The 22,056-nt window shown below is 39.3% G+C and overlaps 1 protein-coding gene across 3 annotated transcripts in view; it reads right to left on the reverse strand.

Annotated features, from left to right (window-relative positions):
* Nucleotides 1–2,186: 2,186 nt before the first annotated feature.
* The window catches only part of LOC127966045 (myocyte-specific enhancer factor 2C-like), a 36,942-nt gene continuing 17,072 nt past the window's right edge, over nucleotides 2,187–22,056 (reverse strand). For 2 of the 3 annotated variants that reach the window (XM_052566866.1, XM_052566867.1), the window contains 10 exons: nucleotides 21,241–21,438; nucleotides 17,022–17,225; nucleotides 9,262–9,402; nucleotides 8,903–9,089; nucleotides 7,633–7,680; nucleotides 5,526–5,698; nucleotides 5,351–5,374; nucleotides 4,917–5,046; nucleotides 4,320–4,443; nucleotides 2,187–3,399 (listed from right to left, as the gene is read on the reverse strand). In XM_052566866.1, the coding sequence (XP_052422826.1) occupies nucleotides 3,048–3,399; nucleotides 4,320–4,443; nucleotides 4,917–5,046; nucleotides 5,351–5,374; nucleotides 5,526–5,698; nucleotides 7,633–7,680; nucleotides 8,903–9,089; nucleotides 9,262–9,402; nucleotides 17,022–17,225; nucleotides 21,241–21,294 (1,437 nt within the window). In that variant the 5' untranslated portion in view covers nucleotides 21,295–21,438 and the 3' untranslated portion in view covers nucleotides 2,187–3,047. The remainder of the gene's footprint in view (nucleotides 3,400–4,319; nucleotides 4,444–4,916; nucleotides 5,047–5,350; nucleotides 5,375–5,525; nucleotides 5,699–7,632; nucleotides 7,681–8,902; nucleotides 9,090–9,261; nucleotides 9,403–17,021; nucleotides 17,226–21,240; nucleotides 21,439–22,056) is intronic. The other variant, XM_052566868.1, reaches the window with a different exon arrangement.

Below are 22,056 nucleotides of genomic sequence, written 5' to 3' on the forward strand. Positions count from 1 at the left end.
GAATGTGAGATATCCGCTATTTGGTAAGAGACTTTTATAGACATTGATAAATCCGAGAAAATAAATAACCTACATCTCGCCATCTCAGAATTTTGGAAGCGAAATTGAGAGTTTAGCCTAGACATTTAATCTTATTTTATTTACCATTTTATTTAAAATGCATTTCTTATCAGTTCATGTATTTTATTTTAGAACATGTTATGCATTACTCGAGCTTCATATTTCGACAGTTGTTCATTCTGACAGGAACCATTACGCCTATAGAGAGTCTCTACAAGGATAGCTGACCAGTCGTGTGTGTGTGTGTGTGTGTGTGTGTGTGTGAGATCTGTCTGTTATTGAGTTACAGCGACACCTGGCGGCAGCTTCAGTCCAACAGGAGCTTTTCCATCACGAAGCTAAAAAAATCGACGATCGTTGTCGTTGAAATACTGTAATGCAATTTTCATTTATCACAGTTTTCAGACAGTCGAAGGCTTATTTTTCACAGCAGATTAAATAGCAGTTTGATAGGATATTTTGAGCTGCACTTCTTCATAAAATTCATATCTATCTATCTATCTATCTATCTATCTATCTATCTATCTATCTATCTATCAGAGATTATATCTAAATATATGCAAAGCTTTAAACATTATTGATGTGTTCGTACTTTATATGTATTTGACTATTCTCAAAAAAATAAAAATAAATAAATAAATATCATTATAGAAGTAATTACTGCTGTTGGTCGTGATCTGAAATATGTTTTATTCTGATTGTGAAAAATAATTTTTATTTGGTTTGTCGTTTTTGGTGGCAATTTTAATGGCATAAACAAAGATCTATATTATGGTATATTAAAACGCATTAACGTGCATTTACTTAATTCACATTTCCTCGTGCTGTCGACTGGAGTAGGTTTTCTTGTTTAATTTCAGCTTTACGATTTTAATTTCACGGAAGATTTGTCTGAGTGTATCTCGAGACATCGCCATATTACCAAACCCGACTTGATATTTGTATTATTGTAAAATAATAATAATAAAATAAGGATGATTCGACAGCCATTCTAATAGGCTAATAATTAAAAAATAAAAATAAAAAACGCGCTTTTATAAACATATTCTCTTTATGAAACAGTTGTATTTCGAACCAAAAAGTCTATTTTTATTTTAATATAGAAGCAGAAATTCTGTCCGTTCCTTTTACTTCCTGCCTTCATTGTTAATTGTATATCACGTCACATTAAGTCATTAAAGGTGTTAAATGTCATTTGAATTCTTCCAGCAATAAATATGTGTAACAGAACCATAAATGTTTTCGACAATGTGTTTGTCCTTGCAAAATGATTTTAAAAGAGCATTTGATGTATCTGGATATTAAAGGAAAAAATAAACGTATAGGAATGAGTCCATCAAACCATAGCAGAACATAGCAATTTCATATTCCACAAATTTAAAAATTTCATAAAAAGTTTACTGTAGACTTATGTTTTAAATATGAAGTTGAAGATCTCAGTTTAGGCTGTGAAATGAGAGTGAACTCAAAAGCTGAATATGTCATGATGGTGTAAAATAAGGATTTATGCCTCTTAGTTTTGACGCTGAAGCTGCACGTTTTACCACAGTAGTTTGATAAGTGTGTTTTAAAGACTGTTAAAAAAACACTACAAAGACTACACACTGAGGGAGCTAGACTGGTAGTATTTTGCACCAACCTTGCTATCAGGAATCGTTTTCAGAATTTGGCCAATGTTCTGTCAATGTTCTCTTAAAGTAGCCTAACGTTAATATAGTGGGGAAAATCCAAATGTAACATTCCCATGTTTGCAAAAATGTCAAAATGAAATGTTCTCTTTTAAAACGTTTACAGTCTATGTGTAAAGTCCATAACCTGATGAAACAACCAAAAGAAGAAAAAAAAGTTTTCAACATCGATAATAATAAGAAGAGTTTAAACAGCAACTAAGCACATTAGAATGATTTCTGAAGGATCATGTGACACTAATAATGCAAAAAATTCAGCTTTGCATCACAGGATTAAATGACATTTTCCGATATATTCACATAGAAACCAGTTATTATAACTTGTAAAAATATTTAACAATATTACTGTATTTTTTATCAAATATTTGAAGCCTTGGTGAGGCATACGCAATGTCCATAACCTGATGAATTAAAAAAAAACAGGAGATCAGAAAAATGTGAAATTGTTTATATGGCTTTATTTTTGGAGCTCACACTGCTTTACCTTTCTGTTCAACATCGGCAAAGCTTGAAATCACATTCTGACTCATGTGGTCAACAGGTAGCAACAAATGCTCTGCATTTTTATGAAAATATAAGCAAAATGTATTGTACATCTCTTCCACCGGGGATAGGCAGTACATGGCCCGGAGAACTTTAACGTTGTTAACCCGGCTCTGAAATATCAACAACATCTACAAGAGAATTTGTGTATTTGGAAACTCCTCAGCCCCGGGCCCCGTGTTAGTCTTCAAATGGTGCGTGATGGCTTTCTCTCTCACTCTGTTAATCGTAAAGAAACCTGCAAATCCTGGCAGGCTCATTTACCCAAAAGCCTAATTGTTATCTATTTACATAAATACGTTGAACCTGCAACACAACAACGTCTGTGATAACATACATTTGCAAGTGAGCATTGACGGTGAACGTAAAGGCCCCGGTCTGTACGGAAATATTACTTGTACGAGCCCTGAGACACGTCAATGCCTCTATTAATAGTTTAATTATGCGTAATATATTACTGAAACTAAAACATAGCTTTACCAAACAAGAGTACCAGACTTCTCTTTTTAATCCTGTATGCTTGTATACACTGCATAAATTGCATGTATCATTTTTTTGTCTTTTGTAGTTTTCCCCACACGTGGCACAAGCGATGCATGTCCCATGTACCCCGACCCCAAATCACAAACACACCCACCCACCCGCCCCGTTTATCATATATATATCAATTGTAATACTTGATGTAGCACTCACACTCCGCAGAAACAAATAGAATAATACTAAAGTGAAATCTTTGCATAGAAAAGCCGTCCGCGATCAGGAGGCCCAGCCCTCGGACAGACGCATGCGCTTGACAGACGGGCTCTGCCGCTCGTCCGGAGAGGGTCTCATCAGTCCCATGGGCGAGTGGAAGTCGACGCGGTGCTCCTCGCGGTCGCTGCCCTCATACGAGCTGCCGCAGCTGCTCAGGCTGTCGACCGGAGAGCGGCCCGCGTCCTGCCGCAGCTGACCCTGCTGCTGCTGCTGGGGCGGAGGCTGGGAGTAGCCCCCCGGGGTGCCTCCGGCCCGGTCTCGGGGAGGAGACACGGGTTCAGACTTGATGTGCAGGCTCTGATTGGATGGCAGTGAGAGGGTGGAGCTCTGACATAACTGCGTGCTGGTGCAGTTCCTGCGGCCGGAGGGAAAAGACACCATTAGACGCAGAGGAAAATAATGCATCTGCAAAGATTGATGAATTTCACACTATTTCTTAGAAATTAATCCGAACTATTTATTTTCTAATGCCCCTTCCATACTTTTCAAACAGTAAAGTTCATTAAGCTAAATTTTTTGGATTTAATACGTATATTTTTATGAGAAATTGCATGACCAGCAAAATTATTGAAGTAGAAATTTGAACTTAAATTTTGATATAACAGACTGAAATAGTGAATTTGAGATTGTTATGTATTGTATTATATTGGTTTCACATATTTTAATTCAAAGTGTTACGTTGTAATAAAAATAAAATCCCATATTCACAGCAAAACTGAAGTAAAAATGTTTACATGGATGTGAAAATGTATATATTATATATTAGTTTGATATTTTATTTAAAAAAATTAGCAATTTAATTAAAAATTAAAACCCAGATTCCCTGCAAAATAAAGTGAAAGTTGAACTGAAAATATTAACATGTATTTGAGATTATATTATATATTAGTTTGACATTTTATTACAATTTTTTAATATAATTAATATAAAACCCATTTTTTCAGCAAAACTATTTAAGTGAAAAGTTAAAATAACATGAAATATTAAGTTATTAAAATTAACTTGATTTTGAGGATGTAATGAAAATAAAATCTCAGATTCCCAGCAAAACCATTTTAGTAAAAAGTTGGACTGAAAATATTAACATTCATTTAAGATTATTATTCTTAGTTTGACATCATTGAATTTTAATAAATTATTATAATGAATAACACATTTTGAATTTGAATAAATGACATTATGATGTGATTACAGTGATTTTTCTGGGGTTATAGTGAGCGTTTCAGCTGATATCCAGTGTGTTTCGGGTGCTTGGGTCAGGGGGATTCTGCTCACCCTAGATGTACAAGACCAGAATGCTGCATGTTTTGCGGCCAGCCGGTCATCGAACCCAGATGAAGAGAAGCCGAGCTGTTAAAACCAGTCAGAGAGGACAGGTCTGCACTGCTGAGAGAATATTCTAGAAGGAGAGAGGAAAGGGAGAAAGATCTCTGTAAAGACTGCTTTCAATCTTCTAGGAGACAGCAAGAGGAAGATGCTCAAACAACAATAAGTCAATGGCGCCACCTGGTGGTGTATTCAAGACTTTTCATATTGTTCAGATGAACTGAGCAATATATAAACAGTTAATGCAAAAAAAAGAATGACAATAGTAAAATGTGCACAATAAAATATAAAATTAAAATAAACAATACAATTTTAAATACAATAGTATTCAAAACTTTGGGGGAAGAATTTTTTTTTCTTCAAAAGTGACAATAATGTTACAAAATACTTCTATTTACAAATTCTGATTCTGTATCTCGCAACCAGCACCAAAACTGTTTTTAACACTGATGATAATAGCAAATCAACATATTAAAATGATTTCTGAAGGATCATGTGACACTGAAGACTGGAGTAATGTGTTGTGTTGTATTATCAGACTCTTACCTGTACCGTATGAGGTAGAGAGGGCTGATGGGTAGCCGCCCATTCCCTGTCCTGGCAGAGTGGGCGTGGCTACAGACACCACCGGTGTGCTCAGAGACTGGGCCGACTGGGAGTTGTTTATTCTCTGGTTCTGTGGGAAACAAATGCGATATTTAAAACAACAGCAACAAAATTGAATTGGTCTGAGTAAATGTGCAGGTGGTGTCATATCTGCCCCATCTAACTGCTTAATAGATCATGTGACCAATAACGGGTAACTACCCTCCACCCCGCACTCATCCAACATCCAGCCAGAGTTCCACTGTTGCTATGGGAACCTCTAAAGCAGTCCCCTTGGCAACAGAGGAATGAGTTTTGTGTGCATTTGACATAAGAACTAGTTTGTCTTTGTTTGATGGTTAATCGTGTTTCACTGCGATTTTGATACTACTTACCAGCAACATGTCAACATCCTCCGACTGGTGAGCAGTGGAAAAGAATACAATTCTAATTAGTCCTAATAAAATCATATTTTATGACATATACCCGATGGTCTGAATTGGTTTCATATTGGCAATGCTGGTCATCAAACTAACTGCAGCTGAACTTGTAATGGTTGTGTGAACTCACGATGGAGGGCATGGTGTTTTTTGAGCCGGGAGGGATGAGGACTCGCAGGTCGGGCTTGCGGTTGCTCATGCTCATGGTCATGGGCGGAGGAGATTTGGTCTGCATGTTCTTGCTCATGCTCCCCGGAGAGACCAGCAGACCAGGGGAGTTGCGGTGGTTTCCATACCCGTTTCCTGTGGGACAGTCAGAGAGGACGCGTAAGTCGAACCCTAGTGACCATACAGAACACGTCAAAGCAATTTCACATTTCACATTTCATAAATGCAATATAGAACTTACATCAAAACATGAATGGAGATTTATGGAAATGTATTTGATTTCTTTTTTATAAATTATGAAGTAGAGAAAACAAAAAAAAATAAACATAAAGCTTTAGGTGTCATCAAATCATGTCCCTACATTTGCATAATTGACAATTTACCCACATAAATGTAATCTTCCGACAATATGTTTGGTGGAAGTAACAGATTACATATATGCATAATATATACAATGTATATTTTTAAAGAAATTAATTTGTTAATTAAAATAATCTTTATTTTATGATCCAATTCTCACTATTAACAAAATATTTACTACAACTTTTGCCTCAAACTCCTTATTTGCTGCTTATTAATAATTAGTAAGGTGGTTATTAAGTTTATGTATTGTGTAGGATTAGGGATGTAGAATATGGTCATGCAGAATCTGTGCTTTATAAATGCTAATAAACAGCCAATATGTTATTAATATGCGTGCTAATAAGATAGATAGTAAACTAGATATAGAGAACTGATCCCTATTACTAAAGTGCTCCCATTTATTTTAATTAGTAAGGAAGCATAAAAAGTGACAGCAAATATATTTATAATGCAAAAAAAATCCAAATAAACGTTATTTATAACCAAATAAATGATAATAGTAATAATAATGACTTATTATTATTATTATTATTATTACTACAACTACTACTACTACTTATCTACATTATTATCATTTTAGAATAATAATAATAATAATAATAATATAAAGAAGAAGAATAGATAAAAAAGTTTCTGTATAATAATAAAGCTAATAACAATATATTTATATTAAAATTGACCTTTAGAAGGTTCCACTTCTGTGGTGTTATGAAGCACATCTTTAAAAATATTCAGAAAGGTCTTTTGAACTATTCCTTGTTTGAAGAGGTCATAAAAAATGTCCCTTGAACCTTAAAATGACTTGGTGGATCCGACAGCTGTCACAGTTTTTGATAAATCTGTCTAAAACGCAGGAAAAATAATGTCACATGTTATTGGATCTGTGGTTGCTTTCAAGATATTATATCTTTTCATATTTTACGTTACCACATGCTTTCTAAGAAGTCTGCTGCAATATTAGCTCTGTGGTCTTTTTCAAGACGCTGTCACTAAATTGTTGCCATCTGTCACAGTAACACCACAGAACTGACTTACGAGTAACGATTGGGAAAAAAAATAAACGTTCAACAGCACTTTCACTTGAACATTTTCTCAGATGTTAACAACAGCTAACAAAGAATCACTTTTAGATGTTTCGATATATCCAGAGACTTGCAAATGGGGGAAAAAAAGTTGCTAAGTCAATTTAGACTTCTAGTTTTCAACATTTGCTTTTCATTATGGTCTGTTTGGGTCTTCTGCACCAAACCGGTGCTGGTGTTGAAAGCCAGCGAGTAGTACAATGTGCAAAGTCCATTTTCTGTGAGCTTCACTAAAACTCTTTCATGCATGCGTTGGCTCGAATGTTAGCGGCTTTTAATCCTTTTCATCAATGAACTATGTTCACTAACAAACGGTACACCTTTGAGATATTTGGACCTTTTTGTGGTGCAATCAGAGCCTCGAATCTCGGCGTGCTATGAATACGTTGCGTTATATGTTTCGAAGGTGTTGACGGCTTCATCATATTAGAATTCACCGTAGGAAGTTTTTTATGAAACGCTTCTTTAAATATACCCTCGCTGCGACATCCTAAAGCGCCGCACTGGGTAAATATCCGGGGGGGAACTAGCCAACCAAAAGGAAGCTTTGAATCAAACCGAGTGGCTCCGTCTGTCTGTTAGGACAGCAAACACACATGTATGGTAAATACACATGACTCTTACCAGCGCTGGTGCCCACTCCGCTGCTGAGGTCTGGACCCATAAGGCCACCTGAGGATAGGACAGAGAAGACATTAAACAAGACTGACACTCAAAACACGTACGCCACGCCTGACTGACGCCTCCTTCCTGCGGCCAGACGGGCCGCTCGAAATATATGTACGAGAGCCAGTGTGAAAAAAACCCCATCTGTAAGTCTACCCGAACCCACAAACCCCGTTCGGCCCTATGGAGAAGATGCCACCGTCCAAGAAAAACCTTTGAAAAGCCTGCGCGGTTTCAGACGTCGCGGTCCCTGCCAAGACTCATATTTAGTTTTGCTCCTGTAATACGAAGCAAATTGTTCCAGGAGGGCCAGGGATAATGACAGGACAGACACTGCGGTCAGAAGGACTCCGACCAGAGCACAAAATAGATCTTTTAGACAATAATAACAAGCCCACAGACGGATTACGCTTCCCACACATATGTCACCACAGACTGTCTTTTTCTACCACTTTGTTCATTTTTCTTCCTATTGCTTCCACTTTCTCTTTCTATATACATTCTAAACACACATATCTGGAGCTTTCTTTTGGCCCCTGTGGACACTGCTAAGACTTTTCACACTGTCACACTTGTCTACAAGACCCAAAGGTGCATACATGCATCACAAGAGAATACAGTTTTATTTTATTTTATTGTAATCCCTGAAGAAAATGTCATTTCCAAATGTGTTTGGAAAAAAACAACTTTTTTCTTCTTCTTTCATTTATTTAATTGAAATCATATTATTTATACTTCCATGTTTTTCTTAGGTAGAGAACTACACAAATGTTTGAGAAAAAAAAAATGCATGTGCTCAGAGTACGGATAATGTGTTTGGATAAATCCTGAGCTGACCAAACTTCCTCTCAATGAAGCCGAGACCACAAACATAGACCTTTCAATTTTTATTTGCCCGCTGAAAACCAGGAGTTCCTTTACAAGCAGCCAAAACTCCCATTGAGACAGACACTTTTTTTCGTCTCTGGGACAGCCTCAGGAGTTCTGCCGAGCACACAGTGTTTATATTACAGGCCCGGCCCGGCACAGTTGAATATGGCTGAAAGAAATATTTGAGCGCATGTAATGATCTGGATGTGGTGTTTGAATACATGCAAGGCGTGTTTTCATAGCCTCTGTGGAGCTGTTGGTGGTCCTCTCTAATGATGTCAATAAAGCGTGGAAATGAACATTATTTGATCATACCAGGAGTCCCTGGCAAAGTGGAGAGCCCGGTGCGGGTCGGTACCTGTGTTTCCTGCACTCGGGGGCCGGTGGGTCACTCCAGGGGACATGCTGTTCCTCTGGAGGGAGGGGTGGGCCAGCGGCAGCATGTTGGGGTTGCCCAGGGACACTCCCGGGTGGCTGTAGATCAGGCTGTTGGGGTTGCTCACAGGGATTGAGATGGGCATGTCATAATTAGACTGGGGGATGGCCTATAAATCAAAATGCATGGAAATCAATCAACATTAAATTATTGAAAAATATATAAATGTAGTATGTAAATGGAAAATAAAAAAATCTTGAATGTAGTGTATTATCAGCCAGGTCAACGAATCTGCTAATAATTGACTATTTTGAGATTCCAGCTCGGTTTGTGACACTTACACACAGTCTCTGCCTGCTGATCATCAGGTCAATGTCCTCATTGATTTTACAATATTTGTCCCCAGATTCTGGACTGTGGCCTGAATCTTCAGCATCGATATCAGGACTGTCACAGCCGTTTAGACCCTTCTTCCTCAGAGTCTGAAACAAATACACAAAAACATTGAAATATTGTAAAAAAAAAAAAAAGAAATATTTCTAGATGATTATACCCAAGACACATCGAGACAGAAAATTGTTCACAGATGAAAAAGGAAAAGGCATTATCTGGGTTCAAATTAGATACAATAGTACAAAAATGCAATAAAAATAAATTAATAAAAAAAAAAAGAATTAAGCATAAAAAATTAAGCATTAAAAACAAAATAATTTTCCATAGTAACAGAGGACAAGCCACAGATGCTGTTAAATAAATGCTGTACAAATATCCCTTTAGGACTGGAGCAATTTCCTCTTTTGACCACACGAGGGCTATATTTGAAAACAAATAAAGCTCTTCCTGCTTGAGAAAAGAGAGCCTTTGACTCCTCAGAAGAGCCTGATCCTTTCATCTGAAGCCCGAGTCCAGTTTGAGCAAACGTTGACTTAAAACGGAATACAAATTTGCATTATTCACTCTGCTCTCATTAGCGGAGCTACTATATGCAAAACAACATTATTACTATTATTCATACAAAAAGCTAAAAGTTTGATCTTAGGTTTTTAATGGCCATGTCAGAATAATACACTTTTTTTTGTGAACTGTCCATGTTTTTGTGAGTTAAATTCAAGGTAAAAAGCTGATCTAAAGTCAAATACAGCAATGCAGCTGGGTTTCTCTTTCTGCCTGATCTCAGCGTTTCACTCGTCGGCAAGCAGCCACATCGCTGGACCACAGCAATTCCACTCATTCAAGACATCTCCACCTGTCAGGGCCCTTGCACCTGTCCAACAAATCTGCTCGGCTCAAGGGGAAAGGGCGGAGCTGGGGCCACAGCCAATCACAGCCTCGAACCCCAGGGATGTCCGTAGAAGGCTATTTTTTGCCCCAGTGCCACCCAGCAACCCTACACCAGCCATCCCCCCCAATCACACCGCCAGCTCACAGTCCGACCCGGCTCGGTGCTTTTAGCAACACGGCTGGATCCCAAAACCTGACATCAGCAGACTAAACATTCAGACCGGCACGGACCGCTCCAGACCAACAGGGGAGGGTCGTGCTCAGCCGAGCATTCCTCTTCAGTTCAACACACACCAAAAACAGGACAACGACCAGAGCCTGACTCAACTTTAAGATGACAGTTAGATTAAAAGGTTAGTTCACCCCATAATGAAAATTATGTCATTAATTACTCGCCCTCATGTCGTTCCAAACCCGTAAGATCTTCGGAACACAAATTAAGATATTTTTTTCATGAAATCTGAGGGCTATCTGATCCTCTATAGACAGCAACGCAACTGTTATATTCTCAAGTCCATAAATGTAGTAAGTACAATGGTAAAAAAGTCAACTTCAGTTTTGCTAAAATAACATAATTTACTCAACCATTCTTCTCCCCCGAGTTACATCTTCTGCCATTTTAGAAAGTAATACAATGCGTATGCATGCTTTCCCTTAAGCATAAACAACGTTTATTACACAGATTACGTTCATGTGCGTGATTTCCCCCCAAATGTAAACACTGATTACGTTCAATACATTCTTGGGTACTCTCCAAAAACTGGTTTGAAATGACAGGGTAAATAAATGATTAATTCATTTTTTTTGTCCGATTTTTCACCTTGGAAAAGGAGTTCATGCGATCTCCACACAATGTCTCAAAATATGCACAAATTTTTAAAAACAAATTCAAGATCTCATTATGAACTCCCAATTTCAACCAAGACCACATTTTCTGGCATATGCTATCGAGATTCATTTTATAGCTCCAAATTCATACTGTATGCCAACTCTTGATTCATGTATGCATATTTTAACTTTGTTTAGGACAAACATCCCAGACAAAGTTCATTCTTAGATCCAAGACAGTCTACACGAGTATGTAAAGAAAAATTGCATATGTTTTTTTTTTTTTCAGTTAGATTCCAGTTGCATTTCATTGCGTTCCATTGCCAGCTGTCGTATAAATGTCTAATTTCAATGTCCTCCAAAGGACTTGAAAGAAAACCATAGGAGAGCCGATTGATTATTAGACCAAAAATGTGAATATGCGAATGCAAATGTTTCTGGCCTTAAATAAAACTTCTGAAAACTGTCCTTTGCTGTGAGAGAGCAACCTCTGAGCACTTTTTACAATACATTGGCTACCAATAAAAAGTTTCTGGCATTACTTTGCAACAACTTTACAAAAAAATGCATTCAGCTATGACTAAAGTTGAAGTGAGGGTGGAGAGGAGAGAGGAGAAGAGAGGAGAGACACAGCCATCAGTGCCTCCTTCTGCTCCTAGTCTTGTCGACTCTACGGAGACTTGCTCCTAATTAAACCAGTGCTGCATCGCTCTCCCACATGACAAAGACAGCCCCAGTCTGTCCACATGTAGACATGGCGTCCTATATTGCGTGCTAGCCAGTAACCTTCAGCGGAGAGATGATGTTGGATGTGCATTAGCAGGTGGTAACGTGTGGAGACAGCTGACTGATGCCGTTTGCTGGCCAGCAGCTGACTGACTGAGTGAACGACTGAGGGCGTCACGTCACCTTGTACCCTCCTCTGAGGTCCTCATGGGTGGTCTCGGCCTCACCTCAAACCAGGCTCATTACAGTCCACTGTGTCAGGAGACATTTAAACAAGGACAAAGTCTGAGAAACTGCATTCAAACGGCTCACACACCAACCCAGAGGAAGATTATATTACTCATACTGTAGGTTGCTCAATCATCGCTCGGGAGACTTCACGGAGTTCTCATTCAGATTTCCTTTATACCTCAACTTTTGTTGCCGAAGTATTCTCAAATGCCTTATGAAAAGAAAATTTGAAAGAAATTAGTTAACTGTTAGCATGCAGTAAGAACATATTACTCATACGTTGCTTTTTCATTGCTTAAGAGATTCATTTACATCTCATTTAAGAATAAGACGTTTCTCCTAAATGCCTAGATAGAAATAAAATAATTTTATAAACAACTGAGATTGGAGAGTGTATTGCATAAAAGGTGTTCTTTCATAGATCTTATGTATTTAAATATCAGATGTTTTTCTTGAGGAACATAGAAAAGCTGAACAATATGAGATGCAGGAAACATGGAAAAAGTCTCTAGCGCCACCGCTGTCTAACAAATCGAAACAGTAAAGATATCTCATGTCTTTCCTTTAAGGAACATGCACATATACGCCAAGGTGGCAATGCATTTCACCATTCAGCAGCAAACACGACCACATCCAAGCCACCCAAAAAAGCAATCAAACTGAGCGCATGTGACCACAAAAAGGCGGCTCGGTTGAAGGAAATGTCGCCTTATTGTCTCACGTGTCAGTAGAGATATTAGACTTAGAACTTCTTCCACCTCTTCAGACATGCATGTGTGCATGTGTCATGTTTGCCTGTGTGGAAACTTGGTGATTTATGCAGTGAGTCACAAAAACTGGCAGCACGATACCATGTGCACAGACAAGTGCGGCAGCTATCGTAACAGAAACGCATGTTGAAGAAAAGGAAAAGGCACATAATCAGTTCACAGAAAAAGCGCAAATAAGACTCGATTCGTGCTGCCTAAACACTGGTATATCAAGCTCAGTTTATCAAAAGCAGATGGATTGGGGTGGAAAAACGAAAGCCGTCAAAGAGGCAGAATCCTATTAGAGCCATTCGGGTGAGCCGGCGGGGACGCCCCCGTTCCTGCGGCAGGTCGCTTGGTCAATGCGTGGCACTGTCTGGCCCTCCTCCAGGGCTCTTTCCACCAGCTGCTCTGACCACAGCAGCTGGGCAATGTTTGGAAAATGCCACACTGGGGACCTCTGGGTAATTTACCTCCTTTGATGCTCCCAGTACCCTATAATAACGAATCAAAGGCCCTCTCTTTTACTCCCACCAGTTGAGCGCCGCGTGTTTGGTATTAAACGCACTTGAGAGTGTAATTACGATAGTAACCGGCACAGTGCATATCCAATCCGACCGCGGGGAAACGGAAGAGTGTCCCGAAACCAAGTTGGGCTCAAAGAAAAGTGAACGTTCTGTGCTCCCTGGTGTTCTTGGGTGGTTTGATTGTCAGTTCTCGGAAAACGACACCTCCCGACTTCTTTGCAGCTGACGTGAGGCAAGAATTCCTCACAAAAATCATTCCCGGGGTCAAGCAGGTCCACATTTATGAATTTGAATGAATACCCTCTCGGACTTTCCTGTTAATAATCGCACATTATCACACACAAGCATGCCATCTCTTTACATTTGTTGTCATGTGACCTCTCAAAAGACTTGTTTTTCCATTACAGCATCTATAGAGCTTATTCATGTTAAATTATTACTGATCAAGTCCTTTTTAACACAAAGCCTCTCACTGTAGCCCAATAAAGGGCTCTTGTGGGCACCAATCATTCACAGTCACCAGACTGAACTGTATTTGACACGTTGCGTGCCACAATAACGGCCGACCTTACGCTCTACGATCAGCTGCAACAGCAGTGAGAAATACAGCATTGCCCCCTCGCCGTCAATTAACAGCATTTGTCTCTGGAACTTCTTATCAAGGGTAGCCTATCTGGAAATGGGCTTCAAAAGCGTTATTGTTACCAGCGAACAATTAGCACTCTCAGAAAGAATAGAGTCTTGGTAAAAGCGAGGCATTTTGTGCTGCGCTGGCTTGCTGTTGGGTCTTGGAAAACCTGACTCACGCAACAAGGTTCAGATTAATCGTGGAATGTAAAACCGCCCTCTGATGTCGTTCAATCGAGGTTGAAGAAAACAGGGCAGTAAATACTGCGTTTCAAACTCTAAGCATGAGCGGATCAGAACAATGACCCAAATGTGGGCTGAGGTCACTGCACGCCCAAATTTCACACCATGTTTTCAAGTTTACATAGCTGAACAGATGGCAGATATGAGCCGACAGAAACAGACACGAGAAACAGTCAGCATGCCACGAGAAGTCACGTTATCAAAAGAACTCTCCTTTCCCTCTCTTAAAAGTGTGAAAATGGCATCTTAACAAGTTTGATTTAAGCTTTATTGAAGTACGCCACCGTCTGTGGTCAGTTTTTCTCGGAAAATGGAGTGGGGGGTGTGGGACAAGCCTGGCTGTCCTCTCTCTCTCTCTCTCTCCAGCACTCCACGCCTATTCTTCTCCATTTTCCTTGGCACGACTGCCGGGCCGGTGCTATTTTTAGCTGTGCTGCTTTCTATTTTTAGAAAACTACCGGTTTTCAGGCATTTAATGGGGAAGGACCACAAAAAACACAAAGGGTTGGAACGGGGAGGAGGTCTGGCACACAAGTTGGGCGTCTGCTCCTGATTTTCTAACGCTATGAGAACTTCAGCTGCTCTCTGCCCAGGACAGAGGACGGAAATAGGCAGAGGGGTAAAGAATGTGAAAGAACTCCATCTTATAAATAACCACGAGTCTCAGGCCAAAAGCGCAAAATACAACACGCTGTTACTAAGTGGAGCAGTTAACTCATGTTAACCCATTTGTGAAAAAGGCAGGGTGAAGGAATGCAAAACAAAGACGTCTCTCTTTTGGTGAAATTCCTGAAGGGATGAGAGTGGCACTGATTTCTTTCGGGGGAAAAAAATACAAAAAACGTATTTGAATACTTATATAAACATATATATATCAAATGCAGAGCAAAATACTTATATAAACATAAATATCAAAGTCGGATCAGATCAAAAGCTGTCTGTAACAGCAAAAAGGTCTAGTTCCTGGCATCATCTTGATGTTGTGACTGCAATGTGACAGTGTTAACAGAGAGGTATAAGCCCTGCAAATCTGATTCACGGATTTAATCTGTCAATCGTCATCAAGGTTCAATGGAAGATCAAGAGCCATCATGCGTGCATGCAACCAGCATCACCCGAATACACAAGGCAACCGTTGCCGCAGCAAACAATCCCATCAAAACACTTCTAAACATAAATTTAGCCAAAGATGTAACAAACTGCACAATGGAATGTGAAGCAATGACTTTAAGGCAAACCTTCTCACATGGAGAACTGTGAGTGAACTGGGAATGGGAAACAAAATGAAGTGCTTAAGAATGCATTGGCATGCAACTACATGAAGACAAATTATCTAAATTAGGAGAGTAGAAATACGTTTGAGGCAAATGTGCCTGAAATGGAGCCAGTTAATAAAAGTAGGTTGACGATGTTTTCTTCGTTACATTTGAAATCAGATCGATGTGCCAAGCGCTGGAGGCATGTTTTCTCAGAGGTTTGTGTGGGTGAAATTGGAGGAGGGGAAGGTTGTCACCTCCAATGCCTTCCAGCACAAGACCAAACACAAGAGGTCAACTACCATACGCAGAGCTTTGCTCAATCTCATTAGCTGGCCATGTAGTCATTAACAACGCGACCTTTGGAAATAATTAACATTTTCCTTCCTTTGCGCTAACGGTCTCGATGACAATTCTCAGTATGGAGGAAATCTAAAGGTGTGGGGTCTGGAAAGCGTGCATTTCAGGGTGATGACATGGGGTTACAGTGCACGCTGTCAGTTTTTAGGATTAAAAGGAGCATTTTCAGATTACACTAATCGGGGAAATGGGATTATCCCGGCTCCTTACTGGCTTGGCAGGGTGTCCGTGAGATTTGCCTCGTGCAGACTTAATGTTTCTCCTCCCATGAGGCAAGCCATGCTGTTTCCCTCTCAGGCTCATAAAAAAACCAACTAAATCTGACCTCAGGGCTTTGCTTGTGATGCATGTGTCAATGTTGCAAATGGCATGTCGAACGATGTAACACTAGACTGAACAGTCATAGTATAATAATAGAGTATGGATTCGCATCTTGTTATGTGCAAGTGAAGTGAGTTGCCAAACAATAACCAGCTCCTGCTCGAACGCACAAAGATAAAGAGATCCCTCACCATAACTGAGTGCTTAAATACGCCCCTTTCAGCATCCAACCTGTTATTCCTCATCCTTATTGTGTGTTTCTCTTTATCCCTTACTTACTTAGTAAGAGAAGAGCGTTTGTATGTGTGGCACCACAAGGCCTCTACGCAAATCAATCGGGTGTTTTTACTGGAAAAGGGACTTTTCCAGGGGAAATATTTTCCCACTGCTCCCAATGGGAGCGCCATGGCCTTTCATGCATGTGGGGTGGGAACCTTCAAGTTCTCTCTTCCCAAAGTCAGTCTTGACAGGTGGTTTGGAGGAGCTGAGAGCAGTTTTGCAGTTGCTCTTTGGTCTTTCGGTGGCGATTTCAGCAGAAGATGCTGAAGTCTTAGATTAGAGGACGAGGAAACCCTTATCTAAAGCTACCCACGCTTGCCTCGTGACCTTTTCAGGAGCTCACATGTCACAAAAGGTGTCAGTGATGAGCAAACATGATCTTAAGTCTCTGTGCAGACCACCTGGCTTGGACAGTGGCATCTGCCATGTCCTCTTAAACCAGTTGCATAACTTGGTCCTGACGAGATACGGTACAGTCCTTGTCCCTGTCCTTTAGCCTGATCCCTTCTTATAGAGCACAAAGGCATGTGCCAAACGTGTTTTGCAAGGACCATGTTCCCTAACAAATCACCACCAGAAATGAACCCTACCTGATCTCACGGTGAGGCATCTGATTCAAATTCCCTGAATGTATTTGTCAAAAACATTGTGCTTATTGTCAAAGGGAACTCACCTCCACGATGTCCGAATTAGTCCGACTCTCATGGGGCTCATTGTACTCAGTGTATTTAAGCAGAACTTTGTCCATGTCGGTGCTGGCGTACTGGAACAGTTTATTAGTGCTGTTGAAGATGATGAGGGCGATCTCACAGTCACACAGAACGCTCAGCTCATAGGCCTTCTTCATTAGTCCAAACTTCCTCTTTGTAAACGTAACCTGATGAACCAAAGAACAAAGGGAGGGTTAAATTGGGATAGATTTGATGACAATGACAAACAAAATGTATTAATTGTTGGACAGCGTTGTCTGTTGTCAACCTTGATCACCAGCATTTTGAGTCCTCACCAGGATTCTTAACTATCTTATTTACTTTTCATTTTTGGCATTGTGCAGATGCTTTTGTTCATAGCGACTTCCACTGCATGGTATACAGTTTATCGGTTCATGCATTCTTAGGGAATCAAACCCATGACCTTTCCATTGTAAACAATGGTCTTCTGCATGAGCTAAAGTAAGTTCTAAAGGAAGTTCTACCCAAGAAATGCTCGTAACATAAATACATAGCTACTACCCAAAACTCAGTGGCTCTAATTTAGCTACATTTTCTTGTGAACTGATAAAATAGAATATTAGCTTTATTGACTTGCTCTTCAAATGCATTTGCAATTCTTTTCATTGGCAATTGCATGCCCCATTAGATTTAAACTTATAGCTAGAGTGTACACGGCCCCATCCGTCCAAAACCAAATAGTTTGACAGGGTATTCTGGTTAGAGAGCTATCAGAGCTCTGCGTGCCATGCTAAATTTAGACTGGGGAGTTCAAGGTGAAATTCTGCCCAGCACGCTTCACAAATTGACAGCCCCTGGATGGCAGGGTTCATAGGATTGCTTTGGCTAATGATGACCCAGCATCACCTAGGAACGCCGGCAGCGTAGCGCAAGTTCCATTTGGAAAGGACAATTGCCCAAAGACAGCATTTAAACCCTCACAGAACAAACTCTCCATCTGTGATGAGATGGCAATGAAACTGAGTGAGAAACAGCCGCACAAACCCGAAGAACTCTCTTGGGCATCTGCCTGAAATATTTAAACTCTGGATTATTAAATTCTGGCATCAAAATGAGATAGAAAGGAAATGTTAATGCTAAGAGTTGGCTTTTAGCTTTGGAGACTTAATGGAGTTCTGAGATAGGTCTCAGTGAAGCAGCAGATATTTCTCCAGAGAAAGAATGAATGAACTGAAACAACTGAAAAGACAAATCCTCAAATACAGTAAAAGTTTATTGCTCAGAGGTTGCTCTTTCATATCTCAAGTTTTCAATTATGTCTCAGAATTTAGCAATTCCTGGGAACTGAACCCATGACTCTGGCGTAGCCAGCACCATGCTTTGCAGTTTAAGCCAGAGCTATTTGTCTAAAAAAAAAAAATGTTTTTTCTTAAAATTCCTCAGGAGAAATAAAATACCAAATAGACACTCTTTTTTTAACAGTTTTGCAAAGCAGAATGTTCTCCATTTAATCTAATTTCTAAGAGAAATAAATGACATATTCAAGAGCACTTTCTCTCTTTCAACAGTGTATACTTCATGCATGCATGTCAATGTGCAATACACATGAATGCGAAGATCTAATCTACATGGTGTTGGTGGTGTTTGTGTGTCGCTGATCCCTGTGCGTGAGTTCGGACGTCATGCTCTCTGTCACAAACAAACTCCAGCAGGGTGATCTTCTCACTCCTACCGCTCAGCATGCTGATGCTCTCACCTCCACATGATTTAGATTATGCTCACACTCACACACACATGCACCGGGAGCGACAGATGTCTTACACATGCTCACTGAGACGCCCCCACACACATACAGACAAAAAAGCGTTCGCCTTTAGCGCACGGCGTGCGTTTACTGCCATGTTCAGCCTGTCTTGATTTACCTTAGAAGTCTGAGTCACAAAGACAATTTTATTTTACATTTTCCTAGATGCTTTCTGATGCTAAACTGCACTTTGAGGCTGCAGCTAAATTTACACGACCGTGCTTCCCCGTAAAGATGCATGAAAGTTTATTTGACTTGAGTTAAGACATCTCAAACATGGAGAACTTCACCACCACAACACGGGAAAGGGTGGGCGCTGAGAGGGGGTTAATCGTGCCACTGCACTGGGGGTCAGGAAGCACATTTGAGCGCATTTCCTGTCATAACAGGAAGGGTCCAATGGCTTTCCCTCCACAATGGCTTTGCCTCGGCTTCCGGCCCTATGTTGGTCATTGAAGTGGGGGGGCGGGGGGGTGACAGGTGGGGGGAGGAAACATAGATGACAGGCAACCATTTATCCTGCACCATGAGCTGCTGTCCACTTGAACACTATAGCATTGTTCTGGAGCAAAGAACAACATGTAAAGCAACAGGCTGAACACTTAACCTTTCTTCTCAAGTGGAAAACCTGTACACTTATTTAAAAGGTTCTTGAATGGAGGCTCTTAATTGTAATTTTTTATAGCTATTCATGAGTTGACTAATGATCTTGATGTTACAATTATAGGTCCTTCAGATGATCTTTTTTGGTTTTGGGCTTGTTTATACACTTCCAATCAAACTTTGTTTTTTAAGAATGGATACTTTTATTTAGCAAAGAAGCATTAAACTGACCATTCGGGACAATAAAGACATTTATAATGTTACAAAAGATTACTATTTTGGAAATAAATGCCCATTTTAATTTTCTATTCACCAAAGAATCCTAAAAAAATGTATCACGTTTCCGCAAAAATATTCCACAGTTTACAACACTGATAATAAGAAATGTTTCTTGAGGTCAAGCTAGCATATTAGAATGATTTCTGAAAGATCATGTGACGCTGAAGAAAGGAGTAATGATGCTGAAAATTCAGTTCCACATCACAGGAACAAATTACATTGAAAAATATATAACGATAGAAAACGATTATTTTAAATCGTAATATTATTTCACAATATTACTGCTTTTACCAACCCGATCTCACGGCAATTCGTACATTTTTCATAAGGTGGCTTATTCGTACAAATTCGTACGACCACACTCATACAAATACATACGATTGTTGCCAAATCGTATGTATTTTACGAGTTTCACAATTCGTAACCATTACTGGGGTTTAGACAAATCGTATAAAATCATACGAGTACAAATTCGTACAAATTCGTACGAATAAGCCACCTCGTAAAATACGTTGAATTAAATATATTGAATTAAGGTACCAAACAGGAGGCAGAATTAAAATTTGAATGTCAGTAGAATTAAAACTGAAATTCAAGGAAATGTACATACTTGTAAATTTGTAAAGGCAAGTTTTGTTAAAAGTACAAAGATCAAAAACTCAAAAACTTCATTTCCTAGAATTTATCACAAGTTAAATTTCTTTGAACTGCAAGTCAGTAAATTCACCTTCCCGTCACTCCAGTTTAAATTCCAACAAGAGTTTAACTGAGTTCATCCTGGCTGAAACCTGAAGACGGTGAGTTCAATTCTCATGGATACTTGATGGCTGCAGCTATCAGCGTTAGCCATGAAATCAAAAAGATCCTGCTCCAAATCATGATTTGGGCCCTGCGCTAGTGTTCCTGCACAACACATACCCAGATTTATAAACGGTAAATATAAATATAAAAAAAAAGCTGCAGAAACCTAATTTACGAAATAAACCATGTAAACCCATGCCACAAATCACAACATCAGGCATGACAGGGAAAAGCTGGTTTGATCGGGATGGTAAGTGTCCAGATCCTGCTCGTCTAATAGCCCGGGTGATTAATAGTTTGGAAAGCGCTAGCTGTGGTGAATGACACACCCGCTGGTAAAGGCACGGTTTCCTCTACTCCGTTACAAACCTCAATTATTCAGACTCTCCACATCATATCCTCTAATGCAGAGGCAATGCATTAAATACAGCAATTAAAGAAGTATTAAAAACAGCAATTATGGTGATTTAGGACAATTATATTTCACATTCACACAAACACGCAACGCACATGCAAAAACGAAAGCAGCCAGGCCAAAGTGAGAATCCAGCTTGTGAGTGTCTTGTGACGCTGGCGTCAGAAGCTGCTGGCACTTCCTTAAGTGATGCATTCTGTTTGTGTGTATGTGTGTGTGTGTGTGTGTGAGAGAGAGAGTATGTGCTTAAGATTTATTGCATAGTTGTGAAGTGAGCGCCATATCTCCATTGTTTCCATTAAGATAACATCTCTTTTACCTGTCTGTTGCGTTCGTCCATTATCCTCGCAATCTGAATCTTTTTCCTCCCCATTATTTCGGTCTGGTATTCCTTCCTATTCCAAAAGTACTGTACACTTGTCTTCCTTCCTCTCTCGCTCTCGCTCTCGCTCCGATCCTCAGCGCAGTCTTTCCTCTTTGCTCGTTCCTCTTATTTCAAAGACTCCGGCATTCGTTCCTGAACAGACAAAACAGAGAAAGAGACACAGATTTTATCAGACGGATGTGTGATATCGCTCATATGCTTGAATGTGAGAAAACAAGGAGCGTCTTGGTAAACAGCATACAAATTCAAGACTTTTTGGAAAACACAACTGATTTATAAAACGTTTAACATAGCAAAAAAATAACTTTAAAATATTATTAATGTTTATATATTTATTTATTAAAAGAGGACATTTATAATATTTAAAAACAAAAAAATACATATATAAATTTTGAATTTAATTGAATTTTTCAGATTTTATACTGATTCTGATTTTATTGTTTACATTTTTACATTTTATTATTTAAATATGGAAATGGCAGCAAGTTTAAATAAATCAAGTGTATATATATATGTGTGTGTGTGTGTGTGTGTATATATATATATGGGACTTTTTTGGAAAACTTTCTGCCATATTTAAACAAAAATAAAATGTGAAAAAAAAAGAATCTATATTAATGCAATTATTACATTTGAACCGGAAATGTACTTGAGAAATAAAAAATGTGTTTCAGATAAAATATCTTGAACTAAGTTTTGTTTTTTTACATAATTATCGTACATTTTTTTTGTTGCTATTTTTATGCTTAA

This window comes from Carassius gibelio, chromosome B10 (assembly GCF_023724105.1).
Source record: "Carassius gibelio isolate Cgi1373 ecotype wild population from Czech Republic chromosome B10, carGib1.2-hapl.c, whole genome shotgun sequence".
Lineage (NCBI taxonomy): Eukaryota > Metazoa > Chordata > Actinopteri > Cypriniformes > Cyprinidae > Carassius > Carassius gibelio.